The 21,447-nt window shown below is 40.8% G+C and overlaps 1 protein-coding gene across 1 annotated transcript; it reads left to right on the top strand.

The window, feature by feature from the left end:
* The first annotated feature begins 332 nt into the window (after positions 1-332).
* LOC122612642 lies at positions 333-21,324 on the top strand. The gene is made up of 3 exons (XM_043786392.1): positions 333-980; positions 7,700-8,000; positions 19,642-21,324. The coding sequence occupies exons 1-3, from the start codon at positions 889-891 to the stop codon at positions 21,175-21,177; spliced, it is 1,929 nt and encodes a 642-aa protein (XP_043642327.1). The 5' UTR covers positions 333-888; the 3' UTR covers positions 21,178-21,324.
* The last annotated feature ends 123 nt before the right edge of the window (positions 21,325-21,447 follow it).

The following is a 21,447-nucleotide window of genomic DNA, read 5'->3' as shown; positions in this document are numbered from 1 at the left end:
TTAAAATTCTTTAAGGTTGTTTTATTTGCTAAAAAGATTGGAAACCAATTTTAACGAAAGGCGAATTCAAACGGCGCGAAGCAAATTTAAAAAACGTGAGCGAATTTTGCGGCGAAAAGTAAATTCATAATACTGGGCAAACTTTCACGGCGAAATGGAACAGATGGCGTGTTGATAAATATTAGCATTCCACAGATAGGTGGCGCTTAAAGAATGGCAAATTCAGTGCTGTAAAGCACAAAAACCCCAAGTATCGCAGTGACATCTATGTAATCGATGAATTTTCCTATCTGCGGTTTTTATCCTTTGCAGCCTACGGTCACTCTGCAGTTTATCGCCGAATCGAACGCACGCAACGGACCGGACGGAAATCGCATCTCCCGATCGGAAAAATCGTACAGTGCAGCCAATTCGCCTGTTTACAGAAATCTGCCAGCGCGCGTGTGTTGGTGCCAGTGCGGTGGAAATTTTAAACAAAAAAAGAACAGCTGCGAATTTGAATATTTAAATCTCATGCTCATTAAGAGCCTAAAATATTAAAGAGTGCAGAATAGTGAATTGAAGAACTTTTGGACGCGCTAAGAGTCGCTGTCCATCCCTATCTGTCGTTGTGTTTCTCTCTCTCTCTGTCTCTCTCTTGTGTGTGTGTAGTGCTGGTGTGTGCGAGTGTGAGTGAGACTGGCAAACAATTTGCCGCTAAATACAAAAAGCAGCTGAGACCAGCTGACACATGTGTGTGTTCGAAATACAATAACGTTAAAAGGCTATAAATAAATTGCAAATGTTTATGTAGCCGTCAAGCAGCAGCAGTAGCAGCGCAACAACAAAAACCACGTGGCACAGACATTTTGGCCACGATAGTAAGCAAATACACAAACACGATTAAACATGTCCGCCGTACCGGTTGCCATCAAAACGGAGGAAGTTATTCTAGAACACGCAGAATACAACAGCGCCGAGGAATTGGATGAGGAATTGCAGTAAGTTTGCGTCTAAATCTAAATCTTGTTTGTTTCAAAGAAAAGCAACGCAAGTTAACAGCTTAGCTTGCATTTTTATCACGCAAATTATTGATTATTTTTACTACTTTGCTAGTGCGCTCCCTTTTTTCCCTCACCGTCGCACTCTCTCTCTCTCTCTCTCTCTCTCTCTCTCTAATTCTCTCGTTTGCTTTTTGCCGCCGTTTTGCCGACAAAACAAATACGGCACAAAAACACCACCACCATTAAGGCACATCTCTTACACACACACAAGCAAGCTAGCGTGTGGCGCATTCCATTCCATTTCCACTTCCATGCCGTTTTCTTGTTGCTGGAATAAATGTGACGCTTCTTTTTTCTCTCGTCGTTCGTGTCTGTGCCCCTTCTCGCCTTCCTCTGTTTTTTTCCTTCGCTCTCGTCCCGCGTTTGTGTTGTTGTTGCTGTTTTCACGCTCTGCCTTTCGTCGTCCATATTGTAAAACGGCTGTTTTGTCAATTTGTCAGCAGTGTCGGCAGACGGGCAACAGTGATGGCAAAAATATGAGGCAAGGGTACAGCTGTTAGAAACGATGATTTTTCATTCGCTTTAACTGCAGAATTAGAGTTCGGTAAAATCGAAAATAAAACTTAAATTTATTTTCTGAAATTGTTGTATATTTATGATACGAAAATACATATGTAACTTTTATGAGCCATAGAAATACTATGTTAAATATAAATTTAAACGCTTTTTAAAGGGATATTGAAATATTGTTGTGTTTTAATTTCCTCCTTTTGCTTTTTCCTAAAATATTTGGTCTAATTTGTTACAGCTGCTTTTGCTATTTTTGGTGTTGTCGATCGCGTTTTATTCTCTTCGCTCCTCTTCTCTTCTCTGGCTCTTTCCTATTCTGCTGCTCTCCCTCTCAGCTGCCAATTTGCGCTAGCTCACATGTTCAAATTAACGGAGGTAGAAAACAGCTGCGCACCCGCACTCCCTCTCGCCTTCTCGCTTATCGTGCGTTGCCTAATCAACATTTCTATTTCTTCTTTCGCGTTCATAGTTGAAATGAAATCAGCTGTACCGGTAAATTCGTATCATCATATGATTTTGCTTTGGCTTTATTTACATGCTTCTCCCTTTCTCTATCTCTCTTTACACAACAAGCAAAATTAATACGATTTCAAGATCAATTTAATGAATTTTACTATCTATTTGAAACATATGTCACAATACAAGTTCATTAAATACGTATAGCCAATATTTCTATTTTATTTATTTCTGTGTAGAAAGAAATGAGTGTACCGAGAAATGTTGAAAATAAGTTGGCTCAGAAATGTAAAATTTTTTATTTCTAATTTTCCTTGCCTTACTTGCGATCGTTTTCCTTTCGCGGATATTTCCCATGTTTTCGAAGCGAAAGTTTATTTTTCCTTTGCCGGCTTATCAAAATCATATGGTAGCGCTTTTCGCTTTTTACACGTCATAAGCGGCGCCTTTCCTTATCGCGCGAGCATATGTTTTTGCACAACGCCGAAATGAATCGGAAATATATATGAATGTATGAGTTTGCACACATATACTAATCCCTTTCAGCTGGCTTTTCAAGGCTTTTGTTTCAGTTTGCGTATATACCTGGTAAATAAATATATTAAACTCGGCAAAATGCCACATGTTTTTGCTGCTGCATTAAAACTCGTACTACTGTCTGCGTTTTATGGACTTATTTTTTATTGCTAAATAATTGGCAGCAAAATGAGTAGTAGTCAGTATTGGCATTTCGTAAACGCATGAATAGGAAATATTTTAATACAAATAATACCAATTGTGACCAAATACAAATATACAATAATATTTTATTAGAATCTAAAAAGAGGTACACAAAACTCCAAGAATACATTTCGTTAAGACCAAGCAATTGCAGCCACAGATAACTGTTAAAAATTCGTAGGTGGCACTGTTATTTATGCCACCAGTGTGGGCGGTATAACAACTGCGTTTTAGCAGCTGCTGTCCGTTTGTTGTTGGTGCTAAAATAAAAGAGCGTGCCTTGGCTAAAAGTCTCCACTCCTTCTGTCTTTCTCTCTCTCAATTCCATCCGTTGCACATTTGCGAATACTACGAAAGCCATGTGTTGCGACTGTAATTGTTGTTGGTTTCTGCTCTGTTTGTGTGGCGTCATTTCCGTTTTTACCCCACTTGACTGGAAAAGAGGAGCAGAGAGTGAGAGAGTGAAACAGAGCGTCTTCAACTCTTTCTTTTTCCGTCTCGCTCTCCCTGCAGTTTTATAAGAGCCGCTCCCCAGTTGATCCAAGTACATAAGCATCGGGAGAAAAAGAGAGCCCCATTTGAGTTGCACTCAAAACTGAAAGCTTGTTGAGCGCAAGAGTGGGAGAGATAAAGAGCGTGCAAAAATACAGATGCCGCCACACACACATTTTTTACTACCACACACGTTTCATTGAAAAAACATGTACACAAAAGCTAAAGCCGTAAACCCACTGCAAATTTGCGAAAAAAAACGAAATGAAATGAAAACTAATACCAACACATGGCTTTAAATCTGCTGCGCAAATTTTTGGGCGATGGCTCTGTGTGTTTCGTTTCGTATGCCAAAACGTTTCGCTTGTTTTCGTTTCGTTTCCACAGCGCCTTTTTTCGCTTTTTCCCATGCGGCATTTATTGGCAACCTGCGAGTGAAAGAGAGGGCGAAATAGGGTGTGTGCGAGGGAGACAGAGCGCTACGGCTTGTTTATGAAAAACACATGATTTTTGTGTACAACAGTTTTTGGGGCATGGCAAAGAGAGGATGGAAAAGGAGTGGAAAAAAACTACTATTTCACCATTACAAATTGCACCGATTCTTATTGTTTAAAAATTGTAGTAAACAGTAACAATAAAGTGATCATATATTTGTAAAGTTCATAAATAGCTTTGAGATTGACTCAGCACTTCAGAATAAGAGGGATTTTAAAAATGTTACAAGTTTCTTTTCATCTCCAGTTCTCCTTGTTTATATCATTTTCCTCAAACCTCTTAAATTACCGACCAAGTGTAAACACAGTTGCCTATGGTATCAGCAATTCTCTGGATTTCACTAGAAAACAAACAGCTGGTGTAGAATTTCTTTTCAGCGTTAAGCTTTCTGATTTTCCGTATTTGGCCACTTTATACTTCTATTTGTATTTTTGCGTTCGTTTGTTTATATTTTTATGGGAAATGCGGCGCCAATTGGCCGACGCATGTGTAAAAAGAGTAACGGGCGGGGGAAGGGGGAAATGCGAATTCTATTTGTTCATTAGTTTAGGCGCATAGCCTGTACATTGTTGCACAAATTACGCAAGCGGCGCGAACCTTATTGCGTTTCATTTCATTTTTGCCTTGCATTCACAGTCAATTTCGTAAGGCTGCCCCGGTTTTCCCCAACGATAAGTTTAAAAGCGGGATTTCCCTTGTTTCTTTTTTTTATTGCGACGGCCTATGCTAAGGATGCAATGTTTTTTAAAAGATATAATTCTGAATTACATTCACCCTGAATCGGTGAAATAAATATTTTGTATTTATTTCAGCCTAAGTCGGTTAAAAACTAAAATTATTCATTTCAGTTTTATTGTAAATGCTAGCTAATACGTTTAATTTTATTCCAATATTTTCAGCTGTTAGTCCAGATCCTTCTCGTTATCTCTACTCGATTTTGGTTAGCGCTTCCGTATCTTTGGCTTAAGTATATGTCTTACAGATACCGTATATTTGTCATTATCAATAAAATATCCCTGGTGATAATAGGAGATTTCCTTTTCTCCTTTTTCCACTTTCCTCGGGCTCTATGCTTTTCCTTCTGCATCCGATTCTCTTTCCTACATCCGATATCTTCACCTGCTGCAACTGCAGCAATACGACGAAATTCCAGTGAAATGATGACGTAAGCAGTGACCCAATAAACGTATGTACAATTTATGTGCAAAGTGCAACAACAGCAGCTGAATAGGAGGTGGGGCAGAGTAGCGGGTAGGGGGTAGGAGTGGGTGGCGATGAGTGGCTAGGTGGCAGCCAGCACTCGTGACTTCGGCTTTTGTCTCTCTGTCTGTTTATCGTTCGTATCTCTGTGCTCTTCTCTCTATGTACTTGCTGGCGAAAAGTGGCCAATGAACTACATTGAACCCTGGCTAAAAGCAGCGCTGCTGCAGAGCCGTCAGCTGTCCACTATCATATGTTGTTATTATTTGTATATTTACCCATTTGTTTGCACCTCGAAAGTGCGTGATTGCAGTCGAAACGGACTCATTATCCACAGTTGCATATTTTATAAAAGCAGAATTTCGGACGCAAACAGCTGTTGCAACGCCTCAAGTGAGGAAAGTTGCAAGAAAGAGTTCAAAATTAGATCCCATTCACGGGCACAAAGGAAACCATAGGTTCTAGATTTATCTAGTCAGATTTTCCTAAAAGGAAAGGAAAGTTGACTTTGATTGTATTACAATCACTGAATTATATATACAACATTTTTACAGAATTTTTCTTCTAGTTTAATCATTTATGCCATATAATTACTTATTTAAAAGCAGAGCTCTACATAAAAAAGAAAAGTTAAAACTGTATAGAAATTTCCTTTAATTATCGCATTTTTCTCCCCCTATATGTGCATTGTTGCAATAATCAGTCCCGCCCTCATAAAGTGCCCAAAATATATGTGTATCATAAAAAACAACAACAGATGTTGCCACCACATGCAGCATGCAACAGCATTCCCCGCGAGGTTTTCATTCAGCGTTTTTTCGGCGTTTGTTGTGCAAAACAATTACAAACGAGATAGCAAACAGCAGCCAAGTGCCCAGATCCGAGATCCGAACCACATTCCTTTGGCCTTTTGCAGTAGCAGCGGTAGCTTCGCAGTCTTTGGAGCCTTTCTGCATCTCTGCTTTTCTGGCTGCCACAATATCCACATCCGCCTGATGCTGCTGCTGCCGTTGACCAACTTTGGAGGCATCCACCGCTCCCCCTTTCGATTGCTCCCCCATGTCGTCTCTTTGGCGCACTTGCCGCAAAAATGCTGCCGGAGAAGAACGACCTTTGGATGATGTTGCTAAAAATAAACCCAGCCAGCGAGGCCATGTCTCTAATACAGTCTGGCTTCTATAACTAACTTCTTGCCATCCGGTTTAGATAGTGTTTCGAATGCCGCTAGAACTAGGGATTCGATTTGCTTAAAACTTAAACAAATCGGTTTCCAATATCATATCTTATACTGATGGCCTTCTATAAGTTTGTAAGCAACTGATAGCATATCTTTTAATGTAGACGTATATTCTCCATTTCAAGTACTTAAACCTAAAAATCCAAAATATAAATGTAACTGCTTCAATAGATTTGAGAAGAACCACAGGGAATGTTCGAGTTAGAGAGGTGAGACTGTATTCTCCAGCATCGTCTTGGAAGAGCGTTGTTCTTCTGTTGTTTCCCCGTGGAATGTGGTGTTGCAACTTTTACACACCACCCCCCGCTCCGTGTACCTGTATTTTTGTTGTTCTTCCTCGGTGAGCATTCCATTGTGAAAATTGTTTTCATTAGCCTGCAGCACGAGCAGCCAAACTCCGTGGCCTGTGGAAAACGTGTTTGCTCTTTTTCTTAGTGTAAAACCGGTTCGGAATTCTTGGGATCTCGCGTCTTTGGGACTATGCTATGCTGCAGCATAGCGCAAAGCCCCGGCAAGAAGAAAAGAGCAAGCAGAAGGCGGAGAAGAGCTGCGAAATAACACGAAACGGAGGTCCAAAGCAAACCGAAGCGAACCAAATCGAGCCGACAAAACAGAAAGCAGAAAACAACAATCACGACGACCGGCGGCGATGGTGGCAACAATAACAAAAAGTGGAATGCCCATACTATTGACAGCTGTGCCACCGCTCTCTTTCTTTAGCTGAGTCCCTCCTGCTCTATTACATGTGTAGTGCAGTAGGCAATACCCTGCCATGAAGTCTATGTGGTGTATCGTTTCAATAAATCTAAATTCGAAATGTGTATTATCAAAAACAGCTTAAAATATTAATTTTTTAGAATAGCATGTTTATTTGGGCTATTAAATTATGTTTTATATACATCAATGCAAATTGATAAAGAACCATAGTATTGTTATTGAACCATAGTATTCCCAACGTTTTCTCTCCTATGATGCTGATGCTAACATGACAACAGACTAGTGTCTGTGAGTGTATTTGTTGGCTCTCTGTTGTTGTGAATGTTGTGCAGCGTCGGCGGCTTAAACTAAAATTGAATTGAATGGAATTGTAAATTTATGAATGAATGAATTTTTCAGCGCTTTGGAGAGCGGCAACGTGACTTTGCGTGAGTGTTGTGTGTGGATTGTATAATGTAAAAATTAATTGGTTTTATGCACGGACAGTTTTAATTTTGAGCCATAAAGAACGCCTTAAAGAACGTATACAAAATGTGATTAAAAATGGTCCCTAGGTCTGACTGTCTTTTAAAAGCAACATTAAAACAACTCTAGATATTTCTGTAATTTTCCCAACTAGCTTACCATACGATCTAGCTAACTGCTGAGAGTAAGAAAAAGAAGTAATTTCGAAGAGCAGAGCATTTTAAAATACCCCAGAGAATAAATAGATTTGACTGTATAATTTCCTTGAGGAGGGGAGGATATGAGTCTTCCACAATATTTATAGCAATCTTTATTCAGTAACCAGCCACATGACTCACTGTTAACCCATTTTATCATTTTCCAGATTGCAACTAGAGGATTCAGGGGGTGAGAACTATCACATCGAGTACGCCAGCGAGTCAGCCCATCAGGGTTCTCAGCGCCGCCAGTCGAGCATGAGCGGTACGAATACCTCCAAGGGCGGAGGCGGTGGCGGGGCCTTGAGCGATGGAGACGGTTCGGGAAAGCCCCTTGTGGACAGCGAGAAGCGGATGCGCCGGGAAATCGCCAACAGCAACGAGCGCAGACGCATGCAGAGCATTAATGCCGGATTCCAGAGTCTGCGATCCCTGCTGCCGAGACACGAAGGCGAGAAGTTGAGCAAGGTAAGTTACGATCCATTCCAGTTTGACAAGCATTGGGCTCCGGTTTCGCTATATACGATTTTTTATTTAATGAGTAAATTCGCATAGATTGAAATTCCTTGAAAAAATAGTAAAGAAGTTTATACAATTCAGTGTATACTCCCAGCTGCCAGAGTAGAGTGTTTATTAACATGTTGTTACTAAACACCAAAAAACCAGAACTTTAATTGAACAGAGAAAAAATAAGAAAGAATAGAAAATAGTTATTGGAAATTGATTATTAGTCATGATTAGCCCCCACCCATATCACTTAACTGATTTCAAGTGTCCGCAGGGTTAAATTGTGAAAATTATTATCCACGGTCAGTTCTCCATTGGCTGACGTGGTTTCTCGATTGCTCGGAAAGCAAACCAATCAGCATCATCTCGACATCAACACCATTTTTGGGCAGAGATGCTTCGGTCTCCTCAACCTCACCTGTACCTTCAAGTTTTTTCTGGTTTCTTCGTTTAAGCCGTGACACGCAACTCCAATTACATTTAACCAGAGCCCCAACAGGAATAGTTTTGCACTGGACCTCAATTACAGGGCCGTCCACAAACACATGTTGACAAATTGCCGACGTCTCCTGGCGAAAAAAGAGGCATACAGAAAACAAGCACACACTCTACTTGCTAAAAGCTTCCAGCTATAGAATAAAACATGAATGGAAATGGTTTTATACGCCCCCCATAAAGTGGGGACTAAAGCTTTGAAGGTCCCTTTTCGACATTTAGTCGTCAGGGCAACCGTGTTGGCGTCGTCGTCTCGATTGTTTGTCGTTGGAGGCGTTTCGCTTTTTCTTTTTACGCCGCCGCATATATATTTTGCTCAGCTTTTCTTTTTCTTATGTTGGCATACACATGTTCTCATATTTATGGGATTTTCACCTTGAGACGACATCGATTTGTTGTGACGCGTGTTTCGTAAAAGGCCGGTAAAACGAAAGGCCTTGTTACATAGGGATGATATTAGCTAGTCTTATAAGCATTTTGGGTAGGACACATTATAAGCACTTGCAGATTTTTTCCAAGGACTTCCATCACAAATTGTGGTGCGATTAAATGGCAGACGGTTGTAAATCAAACAAATGGTCAGAGTTAAAAAGAGCATGACAGTTATTTCTTTTTTAAATTATGTGTCTGTGGCTAGATAACAAAAAAGTCTGGTGAAAGTACAAATCACAGTGGCTTAACTAAAATATATTTGAAATATATTTCAGAAGTGGAACAATAAGAACACTGATTCCTAAAGAACACTAAACAGAATAATTAAAATGAGTTTATAATCTGTTTCCTACTCTAATTCCAAATTACAAGCAAATCACCTATGTAACCCTGATACTTTTGACCACTATCCAGCACTGTTTCTATATACATATGTCGTTTGAGAAGTTCCCTGTTTTGAGGATTTCTGATTTATTGCAAATTGAAAAGTGCCAACTGAAACTGCCAAGCCCCATAAATCAGTATTTGGCCCAAAAAGAAAGGCGATGCAATAAGACGCAGCATAAACAAGCGTGGAACGAAACAGCAAAAAGAGAGAAATGCAAACAGGATGAAAAGCGCGTAAATATTAAAAATACTACCACATGCAAAAACGATAGGGCATAAACAACAACAACAACGACCTAGCCTGATGAATGACATAATGGGCGTAGACACGGAAGAAACGAGAAAGAAAGAGACAGGGAGAACGCGGGAAAGGGGTAGTACTAGTGCAAGTAGTTTATGGATTTTTTCTATGCACTTCGTCAACGTCGACGATTACAAACGTTACCACCACGCCTGTCACACATAGTAAACATTGTAGTAAATACGTGTGAAAGAGAAGATCCTATGCCCAGTAAAAGAGATGGGGCTATGCAATAGCTCTTTTGAGAGAGTAGGGGATAGTACGCAGCGAAAGAGGAACCTCCGACAGCTTGACCAAGTTTACACCCGCTATATAAACGGTTAAGGCGTTATATTGTCGGCTAATTGCCGGCCATTTAACAGGTTCAATTATACTAAAATAAAGACAACCAAAAGTGTTCTTAAAATGCTTTCATTGTTTTTAATTTAAAATTTTAAAAATATTGGAAATACTTTAAAACTGGAGAAATTACTTAGAATTCAAATAGGGTTTTAGAAGTCGATTCTAATGGTAATATTAAAATGTATTATCTATTGCTGGGAAAATTCACGATCGATTGTTTGACAATATCTTTAATTGCTAATATTTTGTATTAACATGGCTGTTTGAGTGATGCTAATAACAGTGGTGATTTTAAGAGATGACACAGATAAAACAAACTTAGAAAGTAGATAAGTTACTCGTTTGACTAAAAAAGAAATACTAGGGTACCTGAAACATAATGAAAGCAGACCTTACGCACACAACATGCACACCTACTTATGTATGTATATACATCATTGCTCCGACACACGGGCATAATTTAACACACATGCAGAGTGCTCATGCGACTGACAAAAGTGCGAAATGAAATTGCAATGCAGGCCGAGGTTGGCTGACAGAAAGCTGCGACGACTGAAACCATTCACAGTTAGGCAAACGCACATAACTGTGCATGGCAGAGACACATACAAACACCAATGCACATACATATACATATATATATATTTATATATACAGCCACGCCCTAAGGTGGGTGGCATAAATCAGGCTGAGGAATGGAAATGTGTGTGCAAGTCTGTGATTTACTTGCGCTCTCCTCTCTTTTGCACTCGCCACTTCGCACTCTTCTCGCCCACTATTTGGCAGGTCAATGAACTTGCTCGCTAGGTGGCGCTGAAGTGCAAATGTGCAATTGCGTACAGTTGCCCCCATTGTTGTTTTTGTGACTATTCGAAATACACTGAGAAATAGTTTCTTGCACAAGTTATAGGAAATTTATCTTAAACTTACTCCTACGAACACTATGCCGAATAATAAGTAATAATTTGATTGTAAGATGTCATTTGCGTTTGCTTAAATATAGTCTTTGGTTTCAATTTTTTACTGAGAAATAAATGGGGAAATTCTGTATTTTGTAAGGATGAACGTCCAAATTTAAAAATGTCCTAAATTTAATTAGAACTACACTTTCAATATTTCGCAGCGTGTGAAGATTTAGGCGCGCCCCAGCTGAACTAACCTACATTACGGTGGGTGGGGGTGTTCACTGTATGCAGTACACACCTTGCCCAGACAGCGAGCAGAGAGAAGACTGTACAATTTTCTATATACAATACAATATCGATTCCTTTTCCAGTGGCCGACGAAGAAAAGCGCGCGCCAAACGCAAAAGTTACCCCCGAAAAAAGTTGGGAAACTCTCAGGTCGCTGATAGTATAGAAGCAGTGGGGATAAAGGATAGGAAGATGGGATAGGACGATGGCGCCAACATTTTGTTCGCCTTCTGCTGATGGGAGCCCACACCACTCGCTCAGCTGTGGAAAGTTTTGCATGTGTGTGTGTGTTAGGGATGGTGGGGGTGGGTAATATTTTCCGGGAGGTTTATGATTCCCATGAGTGTTTCATTGCCATTTCATTTCCAGAGTTGTTGGCGTCTGTCTGGCGCCTGGTAGGCAGCTGTTTCACAGCCGATGACGATTCCGAATGGAACGGTCGGTGGTAGAACAACCCAAAAATTACCCTTACCATATGAAATTGGACTTCAGGTTGGCAGTTGCGCACTGGCACTGTTGGCCCGGCAAAATCCGTTTTCTTTTGGGCCCTGATGGCCCTTGTATTTTCCGGACTCAGGGGCGTGGCACCGGGGCGGTGGGTGGAGTTCGTTGGGTGGTGTTGTAGCAGTGCACTAGGCCATTGGCATCTCGCAACCTTTTGCAGATGGAAGCGAAAAACGGGATTGCAGCTGTAGATTTTGATGCGACAACTTCTGGGCCACGCCAACACCCAGTTTGCTGAAAGCAAAATACATACATAGATGGAGCACATATGTGCTATATAACGAGTTATATAACCCCATTTATATAGTTTACTGTGTGTAGCCTGTACTTTCAATTGCATTTCGTAGTAAAAATGCTTGCACTACTACGCTACGCACAAATGCATGAGGAAAATCAGGTGTAAAGTATTCGCTTGTAGCAGCCACAAAATGCAATTAATTAACCCACGCTGTTTGTAATTTGAATTATTTTTATGCTTCAGTGGGTAAATTTAATTCAAAACCGCGCTTTCCTCGTTTCCGGACCTTGTTTACAAAATTATTTAGTATGTTGTAAATAAAATATAACTAAATAAAGTTATTCAATGGGGGAGCGTATGTCAATATCAAGTGTGCATTGAAAGCACGTTAGAGATGGACCGATAAGAAATATAATTAATCTAATCGATAGTCAGGACGATAACTTATCGATAGCAGACACTCCAGACTTTCTCAGAAGAATGCATCAGCGAAGAGAAAGCAGTGACACAAGCAACAGCCTAGCCAAAAGCTTAAGCAAGAAAGCATACATAAGTGCAATGGATCAATTACTTTGTGGGCAGACAGAGCGAGATGGAGATAGGCGATAGTAGATGGTGTGTGTGAGTTGCAAAAATGTCGGTCGGTCGTTGGTCTGTCTCCTTCTCGCTCTTTCCCTCTTCGTCTGGCGATTTTTTTTCTGTTGATTATATGGAATGCCGTCTCGCCGGATTTAATGACTTCGTTGCATCGTAACGGTGTTTTTTCATCAATGACCGAGCCAAGATCTCTGACTGTCGTCATTACAATGTCGACCGCTTTTCTGTCAGTTTACATATGTATGCATGCCTATGTAAGTTCCGTTTGCATTGAATTGCTCGTAATTTACAGTTATTCCTTATGGATGCTTAAACAATGTTGCGAATGCAAAAGATCGATCAAAAAAAGTTGTGAACTAAGCTAACTTCAATTTCCATACTATCATGAGTCAGCAAACAGGTGTGTCTTGGCAAAATCTTAATAAATTTCTGTAGAAATCGCAAAATAATAAATATTACAAAAATCAGTGTACGAGATATAACAACAAATCCAAACAAAAACAAAAGCCAACCGGCATTTGTGCTGCGCAATTTTACGCACACAAATGCAATACGTGTAAGCGCGACTCAGCTGGTCAAGCAAAAGCAACAAACACAGTGAGAAAACAAGGTTAAAGCCGCGCTGACCGGCAGAAAAGCTCGGATCCCAAGAGCTCAGCTTTCCCAATTGCGTCGCAAGCTCTGGTCACAAAGAAATATAGCTTAGCAAAAAAACTCGATATTTTATATTAAATAATATATTAACGCAACCTAGTAAAAAAGGCATTGATCTATGTATATATTTAATATGATCCGTGTTTCGCGCTGACAAAAACTAAGATAAAACGAAGAATGCAATCCGTCGAAATATTACACTTTTCTTATGTATTTGATCAAGTATTACATGCACTCGAAGCAAAACTTACGCTCTTACGCATTAACAAAGGGACCAATTTGAATTCCACTAAAGGTCAATAAAACGCTTAACCCAAAGAATGCCAATGGGGTAAAGCCACGACATGCCACAAGGTTCATAGTTTTTCTTTTTTTTTTGCTGCTACCGGCTAAACTAAGCTCATGGTCAATGAAAGCATTTAATTAACATAAAAAAGGCTAGACACACAAGCACGCGAAAATGACTGAAAGTGTGTTGAAAGAGTTTTGAATTAAGGCAGCAAAAGAGACGGTTTGAGGCCCGGAGAAAGAGAAAGGGCGAGAAGAATGCGGTTGAATTCCAAGAAATATACATAAATAATACAACAAGATGCACGAAAATGAGAGGCAGCTGACCCTCACACACAAATCAGCTGATCGAATTTCACGTCTATAAAATAAAGTAAACGCGGCAAGCGAACGACGACGCCTGCGGCATTGTATTTATTTTTATCAACGGGCGCTCGTGCTGTGTTGTTTACCCAAGACAGCTGTTTTAATTAACCCAAATAGCAACAACAGCAAGCTGGCGCTGCCAGTGAAAATATATAATTAAATTTACATTGCTGAATGATGACGAAGTCTCTGAAGTTGCATAGCTATCGGTTCAGTGGGTGTGGTACTAAAGCTCAAATAAGAGATTCTTTTGTTGTGAAAAAGTGATGTGAAAATGAAAAGTAGTGTTGCAAATTTTAGTTTTTATAATGTAATACTAATAATCATTAAAAAATAACGTGAAATAGATATGACTTGTTAGTTAGCATGGGATTTGATAGATTAAATAAAATAAGTTCAAAGAAACCTTTATGTCCTTATCAATCTCAATATTTTATAACCGCTATAACGATTTCGGTAGTTTTAGCAAAGTTGTTATTACTGCATCCCTGGGCTCGTTACTGACGTTACTTTTTCAATTGCCACGCTACTTTGGCTTTCTTTAATGGCCGTTTTTTATGGCTTTTGCCTTGGATTAACTTAGGGAACATATAAATACGTTAAATACATATATGTATGACTGGGTACAAAGCACATACATACATAGTTGTGTGAGCTCATCCGACGCACGTGTTTGAATTTAATTGGGTTAACGTAAGGAAATAATGCTTTTATTTTCTGCTCATACATATTCAACCGGAGCAGCCTCCTATAACTTGTTGAAAATTTGCTTAAAATGCTTAATAAATTAGCAAACATCAAAAACCAGAAAAATAACTGTGTGTGTACATATCAATTGATACCCAGCTGTTTTGAGCTTGTGGGTGTGTGAAGGTCTTCCCGAATGACCTCGCCCCAGTCTCTTCGGAAATCATTCTTCTTATTATCCCACAGATCCTTATACGTAGTATATATACATATATATATAAATAAGTGTACTGAATACAACATCAGTTAGTATCGTATTTTAAGAAGCTAGAAAAAATAATTTAAGTTTTAATATTTTCACTTATTAATATTCTTCTTAAATTCAGTCGTACATCTTTGAACTGGTAATTCATAGATCGGTATAAGCTATCATTTTCCCATTTTTGATGACGGATATCCTCTTATTCCCACTCTCAAAGCGGCATATCAGCACAGTTTTCACTGAAATTTGAGGAATGAAGGGGAATGTTCATATGAGTGTTTAAAAATAGCCTCGATTTTGTTGCATTTGATTTTACCGCAAAAAACGAGATGTTGTCACCCCGAAAATTCTCTTCTGGGACCCCACACACACCAACACACATGCGTTCTTTGACGTAGCGTGTACATGTGGGAACACATGTTTGGCGCCCAGCAAAAGCAGCTGAGTGTGAGCAGGAGAGAACGAGAGCGCGAGAGTGGGCGTAAGAGCAGCGAGTGCGAGTGAACCGAAGAAAGGTCCCCAAATCTCTGTGGGTGTGGGTGTGGGTGTGCGTGTGCATGTCAGCTATATAGCTCTCATTCTATAAACCATATCTCTCTAGTGCATGTGTGTGTGTGTAATTTCAAATAAAGCCGGTAGAAGTCGCAGCTGTTCTTGGCTATTTCACGCTCACACATTTTTTGCAACAAAGAAAAACAAAAGTTCTCTAGCGGATTTTATGGCTCGTGCAACTCGGGTCGGGTTCCGTTATGCCCAAAAATGTTTGGATGCTAATTTTAGCAGGCTTCCGGCACTAATAAATACGAAATCGTGTTTAATAGTTCGTCAAGAAAAAGGATTAGTTTACATACTGACTATGGTAAAATTAGTACGATCCTTAACATAAATGTAGTCAATAAACAGATACGAACTAGTGTTCATATGGATAAAGAGTTTTTCATTTCATAACTTAGCATTCTTTAGATTTATTCAAATATTTCATTTTTTCAGGCATTTTATTTTTTGCCGTGCATTCGAACACACGATTTCAGCTATCTTCAATTTTGGCGTGTCTGTAGAAAACACCCAAAAATTTGCAAAAAAAAAAAATGTATGTTAGCTGACTTGCTTTGTTTCGCTTCTCATTTTCGTGGCGCTCCACACACACCTGTCATCATCTGCAGGTAAGGAGTCGAACGATAAGCGAGAACGCTACGTTAATTGTTTCTTTTCGCTGACGTGCGACGCAGTTGAACAGAAAGCAAACAAAAAATCAACCGGCAGATGGCAGATAATGGGAATAAACAATAATATCAGGAGCAAATTGGGGTAGAGTTAGATATTAAAATAAAAGGTACAAATGTTAGTTTTAGACCTGACTCAAAGTTTTAGCATTTTTTCTTATCATCGATATATGTGTACATACATATATATGTATGTATGTTACATCGGTGGGTACATCTAAAAAACAGAAAAAATCCCTTTCGTTTGGTTTACTGTTTGCGGAAGATAAAACTTTGTTTTGTGGAAGAAGTATGAATTTCCGATTCCGTGAAATAAACGGTTATCAATAGCATCTAGTTTTATTGCTTACAAATATTTATACTCAAAAAGATGAAATCCCAACGTTGTTTTACCATTTTGTTTGTTTTTAGACGATCCAAACACAACACCAAAGTAGTAAAATTAAATTATTTTCCCTGCTTGTTATTCGTTTTATCAAGGAAAAGAGCCGCGCATAGAAAACATGCGTGCACGCACGTAGGCCAAAAAAACAAAAATATATAACAAAAAAAAAATGAGGGAGAGGTTTGAAAAGTGGGGTGCTGGTGCATTTTCGGTATCAAAAATCAAATACGCATGGGACAGCGAGGCATTGTTTTCCGGCTGTTTTCCTTTGCCTATTTCGAAATCAAGAATATAGTTTTGACATCCAAATTGTAGAACTGGGTGCATTCATTTGTATGTATTCATATATGATGATTTTAAAAACTTTTTATATACGTTTTTTTGATTTAAAAAAATAACCGTAATGTGAACACCACTTTGGATTCTGGAATTCTAGAATTTGTAAAATATGTATATTGTTATTCATTCTTAGTTTATTTACCGCTACGCCCCACACACAGATATGCACCAATACGAAAGCGTAGGCCGCTTTCGAGTGCCAGCTCAGCTGATGACGAATTCCCTCTCGTGCCGGCGGCGTATTTGCTATTTTTATGCATTTCCTTTTATTCAATCAACGAAATTGTAGTGCAAGTTGTAGGGTGTGCTAACAACAACAACAACAAGTCGTCGAAAGCAAGAAACAGACGCGCCATTTATAGAAGTCAGCTGTCAAAAAGAGAGCTAGCACACCTTCCAACCGGGAATAACTGGAAAGCTTGAGAGAGAGCACGTGGGAGAGGCCACAGAAGCAAAAGCTTGGGCCCACATGTTTTTCGCTACGTCTGGTTTCCGTTTCGCGGAACGAACGAATATGAAACGAATACAGAAACCCAACGAAGACCAGGCCGTCTCGCTCTAACGTTATACAATTACCCCTAACTGAAGAAGAAGGAGAGTGAGAGAGCCAGAGCAAGAGAGCGACTCTCTCTAGCAACATTTGTGACGACGACGACGCCGGCGAATATTGAAAAACTTTTCGTATTGGAACTGTTGCTGGCTTCTTGTTGGAAAAAAGTACAGTCACCGCAAAAGCGGCCGTCTGTTGTATATTGTCGCTTTGTTGGTTGGCTTGTGTTCGCTCTGAATTGGATTCTTGTTGGACCCGCCAGTTTGATCGTATTTTTTTCGTCCGCTGTTTTCTTTGCTTTGTTTATGTGGTTTTGCTTTTGACTTTGCCTTTTGTTTACACACACTGATATAAACGGTGGTGGATTTTTCATGCCGGCATTATTTTCCCCCAGCAAAAACAACTATAATTGAGAAGGCAACGACATTTTCTTATTAGCCAAGGCCTCAACTTGCCGGCTAGTAAAAGCGATTGTGTGCGAGTGGGATGGGGATAGAGAACCATATGACGCGGAACGGGTAAAAAGTCCATATAGACAGCATATGATTGTTCCAATTGGATCCAAGACAAGTGCATATGCAAAATAATTTATTTTTTGTAACAAATGATTGCAAATCAAAAGACAAACAATGAATGAAATATATACATATGAAACATATATTCTGCATTAATACTTTGACACATACGACCGTTTTGTCTTCATTTTAAGGTACAACGGCTTATCAGACAAAGCGGCAAAATTAACTGTCGCTTCTTCTTATCTTTCCAATAGTTCCCATGCCTGCAACGATTTCCAATAGACAAGTCAATGAACGACCTTTGTGTCCAACAACAAAAAAGAGCTAGAAAACTTAAATATGCCTTGTGATTTATTCTCGCTTTTGCCGCTGGCTGCTGTTTATTTCTTATAAGATATGCGCGCGACATTGCAGTGCCGCCGTCTGGCGATAGAAATAGATATCGAAAGATATGGCGGGATGGGGAATGCAAGATTGAAAATCGCTTGGGTACGATTACTACTGGAAACAACAATAATAAACCCGAGAAAACTGTACACAACATGCTCTGTCTGAAGCGGGGTAACAACAACAACAACTGCCATCTGTGCAATTGTGTTGGAGAGGGGAAATTACCTACAGATGCGGAGAGAGAACGACAAGAGAGGGAGAGAGAGAGAGCGAGAGCAGCTGTGCGATGCCGGCAGACCAAAGTTGTTGTTGTTTGGCTTGGCCATCTTTTAGTTGTTATTATTGCTTTTTAGTAGTGACCTCCGACAACAAACCGAAATCGAAACAAGTTTTTAAAAACAACAACAAGAAAAAAAGAACTGCATTAAAGCGGAGATTTATGGTCTTTTAATCAAAGTCTGAAGAATGCAAAGGCATTCCTTTGTCATGAGTGTTGCATTTGTAAAAAACTAAAATGAAGGATGTATGCATACATTTTCTCTCTTCCGAATGAAACTTGTGGTTATTCTAATGGTAATGTCAATCACAATTGTTGTTTTGGGTTAAAATTAATTTTATTAATTAATTTCGCATGGGTTTCTATTTGCGTAGAATGTTAATCAAATAAATATGTTTTGTCAATATTTTAAATTTTTTTTGGTAATTTTGAGCCATTAGTGTTTTAAGAAAACGGGCTTGGTCTAACACAGTTTTCATTGCTGCCAGTTTTCATTCTTAGCCAGATTTGCATCATCGATTCCCATTTTCGTTTTTCTTACAACTATTACTTCCCACGCTTTTTTTTGCTTGTCAGTGTTGCAAAAAGTGTAATTTGAAGAGTGCGCACATTTTGAAGGACACCAGTTCCTTAACCCTTTCGTAAGGCAAGCCTGATGTTCTCAGCTTTACTACACTGTTTACTATAAACTTCGCAGAGGTAAACAAAAAGGGCCAGGGGAAAATGCAAAAGCAAAAAGGCAGTCCATTTATGTATGTGTTGTGTGTGGTTGCAATTAAGTCTCCTCTCAGCAATTATGCTTCGCCTCTGTCCTCCTTCTCTTTTCTTGTTTCTTCATTTTCTCCTCTTTCCCCACACTCAAATGCAGATACTCTATGCGTGTGCCTTTCTCAATGACTTTTATTGTGGAGCAAATAGAATGGAAGGTCAAAATAAGGCTTAATAATTTTCCCAACTTAATGATCATACTTGTACGAGATTTATAAACAATAATGTAGATACATTTGATAGAAAGCAGAAATGCAAATGAAAAAGTTAGTTTAAAAAAGCAAGTTAGTTAAATTATTGTAAAACAAACCGAAATGGCAGCCATTGCTTGTACCAAAATTTTACATATGTACATGTACATACATCCTATCATGAAGATTAATCCTTTCGTACTTATTATTTTCAGGCTGCCATCCTGCAACAGACCTTCCAATACATTGTGGAACTGGAGAATCAGAAAACACAGCTGCTGACTCAGAACAGTGAACTGAAGCGACAGGTGGGCGAGCACGAGGCCGGAGGTGGAGGTTCCGGCGAAGGTGGTGGTACCAACTCCGGCGGAAACTACAATGACTCCAATGCCAGCGGGGGCAACTCCACGGCGGTGGCAATCAAGAAGCGCAAGCTGACTGACAACGTGATCAATATCCAGGCGATTAGCGACAGTTCCGACGAAGGCCTAGGCTCGATGTCCCCAGAACCGATGACTCTGCTGACAGCCGGCGGAGCGGCGGCCACCAAACTGAGCAATGCTACCCTTCTGGCGGCCAAGGAGCTCCATGAGTCGAAGAAGCAGTTGGAGAAGGAACGCAGTCTGCGGAGACTCCTCGAGGATGAGCTGCAGATGATCAAGCGGCAGCTGTACAGTGTGGCAACCGCACCGCCCGGAACTGCTGTGGCCGCCGCTTCTGGCGGTAGTAGTGGCGCCTACATTCCACGCGAGGTCATTGAGCACACCGATAACTTTGTGCGCAGCGAGGATTTGGAAGAACTTGGGGGCACTGTCTCTTATGTGGAAATCGATGAAATGACTGGGCAGCAGCAGGTGGTGGTGTGCTCCAGCATCGAGGAACTCGAGGCCGATGCCGCTGCCGAGATCATAACCGAGGATCAGGTGCACGAGGAGGTCATCCTGTCGTCGAACAGCTCGACGGAGTCCGAGAACGAGGTAAACGTGAACGCAATAGCCAAAGCCTATGCCGAAGGATGCACGTCGAGTGCTGCGATGCTGCAGCCAATTTTGCAGGCGGCGATCAAGGCCACGCCCAAGGTGGAGGTGGAACGCATCCACGAGAAGATTGTCAAGGTGAAGGCGGAGAAGCACGATCTGCCATCGATGCAGACCGCAACACACTATCAGCATCCACATCGCCAGAATCTGGAGACCATTGTCCAGGCCATCAGGCATCTGGAGGGCGACCATCTCTTTGCGGACGGCAGTGGGGGCCAAGAGAAGTTTGGCCAGCAGCAGAATCTCCAACAGCATCACCACCAAATGTCTGGAGTGCACCACCAGCAGCTGCAACACCATCGTCTGGCGCAAGATGCCCCGCTGGCCCTTACCACCACGGGCAAGCAGCATGCTGCGCTGGCGGAGCTGCGACCCTTCCTTCAACTAAAGAGCGGCGGCAACAAGCAGGTCATCATTACGGCCAAGACGGCCAAGGATGCCGGCGGATTGGTCTCCACAAGCAGCAACAGTACCGCGGTCACGCCGACGGCGATCTTCAAGGTGCAAACAACGGGCGGTCATGGAAGCGGCAGCCATTTGCCAGCGGGCTCCTCGACGGGCGCCATAATAACTGGGAGCAATGGCAGCGGTGGCGCCCAGCAGCTGACCATCAGCGGTGGCAGCGGTGGCGCCCAGCAGCTGACCATCACCACATCCTTGAAGCAGTGCCGACCGGGCGTGATAGTGGCTAAGCAGTTGCCGTCGTCCTGATTCAATGGCCCCAAAACGGGAGCGGGATCGGGCAATAATGGAGCTGGAGTAAAAGCAGGAGGAAGATGTGGCGCCCAGCGTGGGGCAGGAGCTGTAACTGGAGCACGAGCTAGTATTAAAATCGCTCGCCAGGACACAACAACCACACCGACAAAAGCAACCGCAACCACTCAACAACAATTTACTAAGCAAAATCATTTTGCTGCCTCCAGGCAACGTAACAGTAACAGTAAGAATAGTAACCTTATTGTAAGCAGTAAAAATAGTAGC

Source organism: Drosophila teissieri, chromosome 2L, assembly GCF_016746235.2.
Source record: "Drosophila teissieri strain GT53w chromosome 2L, Prin_Dtei_1.1, whole genome shotgun sequence".
NCBI classification, from domain to species: domain Eukaryota; kingdom Metazoa; phylum Arthropoda; class Insecta; order Diptera; family Drosophilidae; genus Drosophila; species Drosophila teissieri.
This window is presented reverse-complemented; position numbering and strand designations above follow the sequence as displayed.

What these genes read in the sequence shown, in the direction of transcription:
- LOC122612642 (XM_043786392.1), top strand. Translation starts at nt 889, where the DNA reads ATGTCCGCCGTACCGGTTGCCATCAAAACGGAGGAAGTTATTCTAGAA. An exon ending in GAATTGGATGAGGAATTGCA is followed by an intron (nt 981 to 7,699) that starts GTAAGTTTGCGT and finishes ATCATTTTCCAG; the next exon opens with ATTGCAACTAGAGGATTCAG. An exon ending in AAGGCGAGAAGTTGAGCAAG is followed by an intron (nt 8,001 to 19,641) that starts GTAAGTTACGAT and finishes TATTATTTTCAG; the next exon opens with GCTGCCATCCTGCAACAGAC.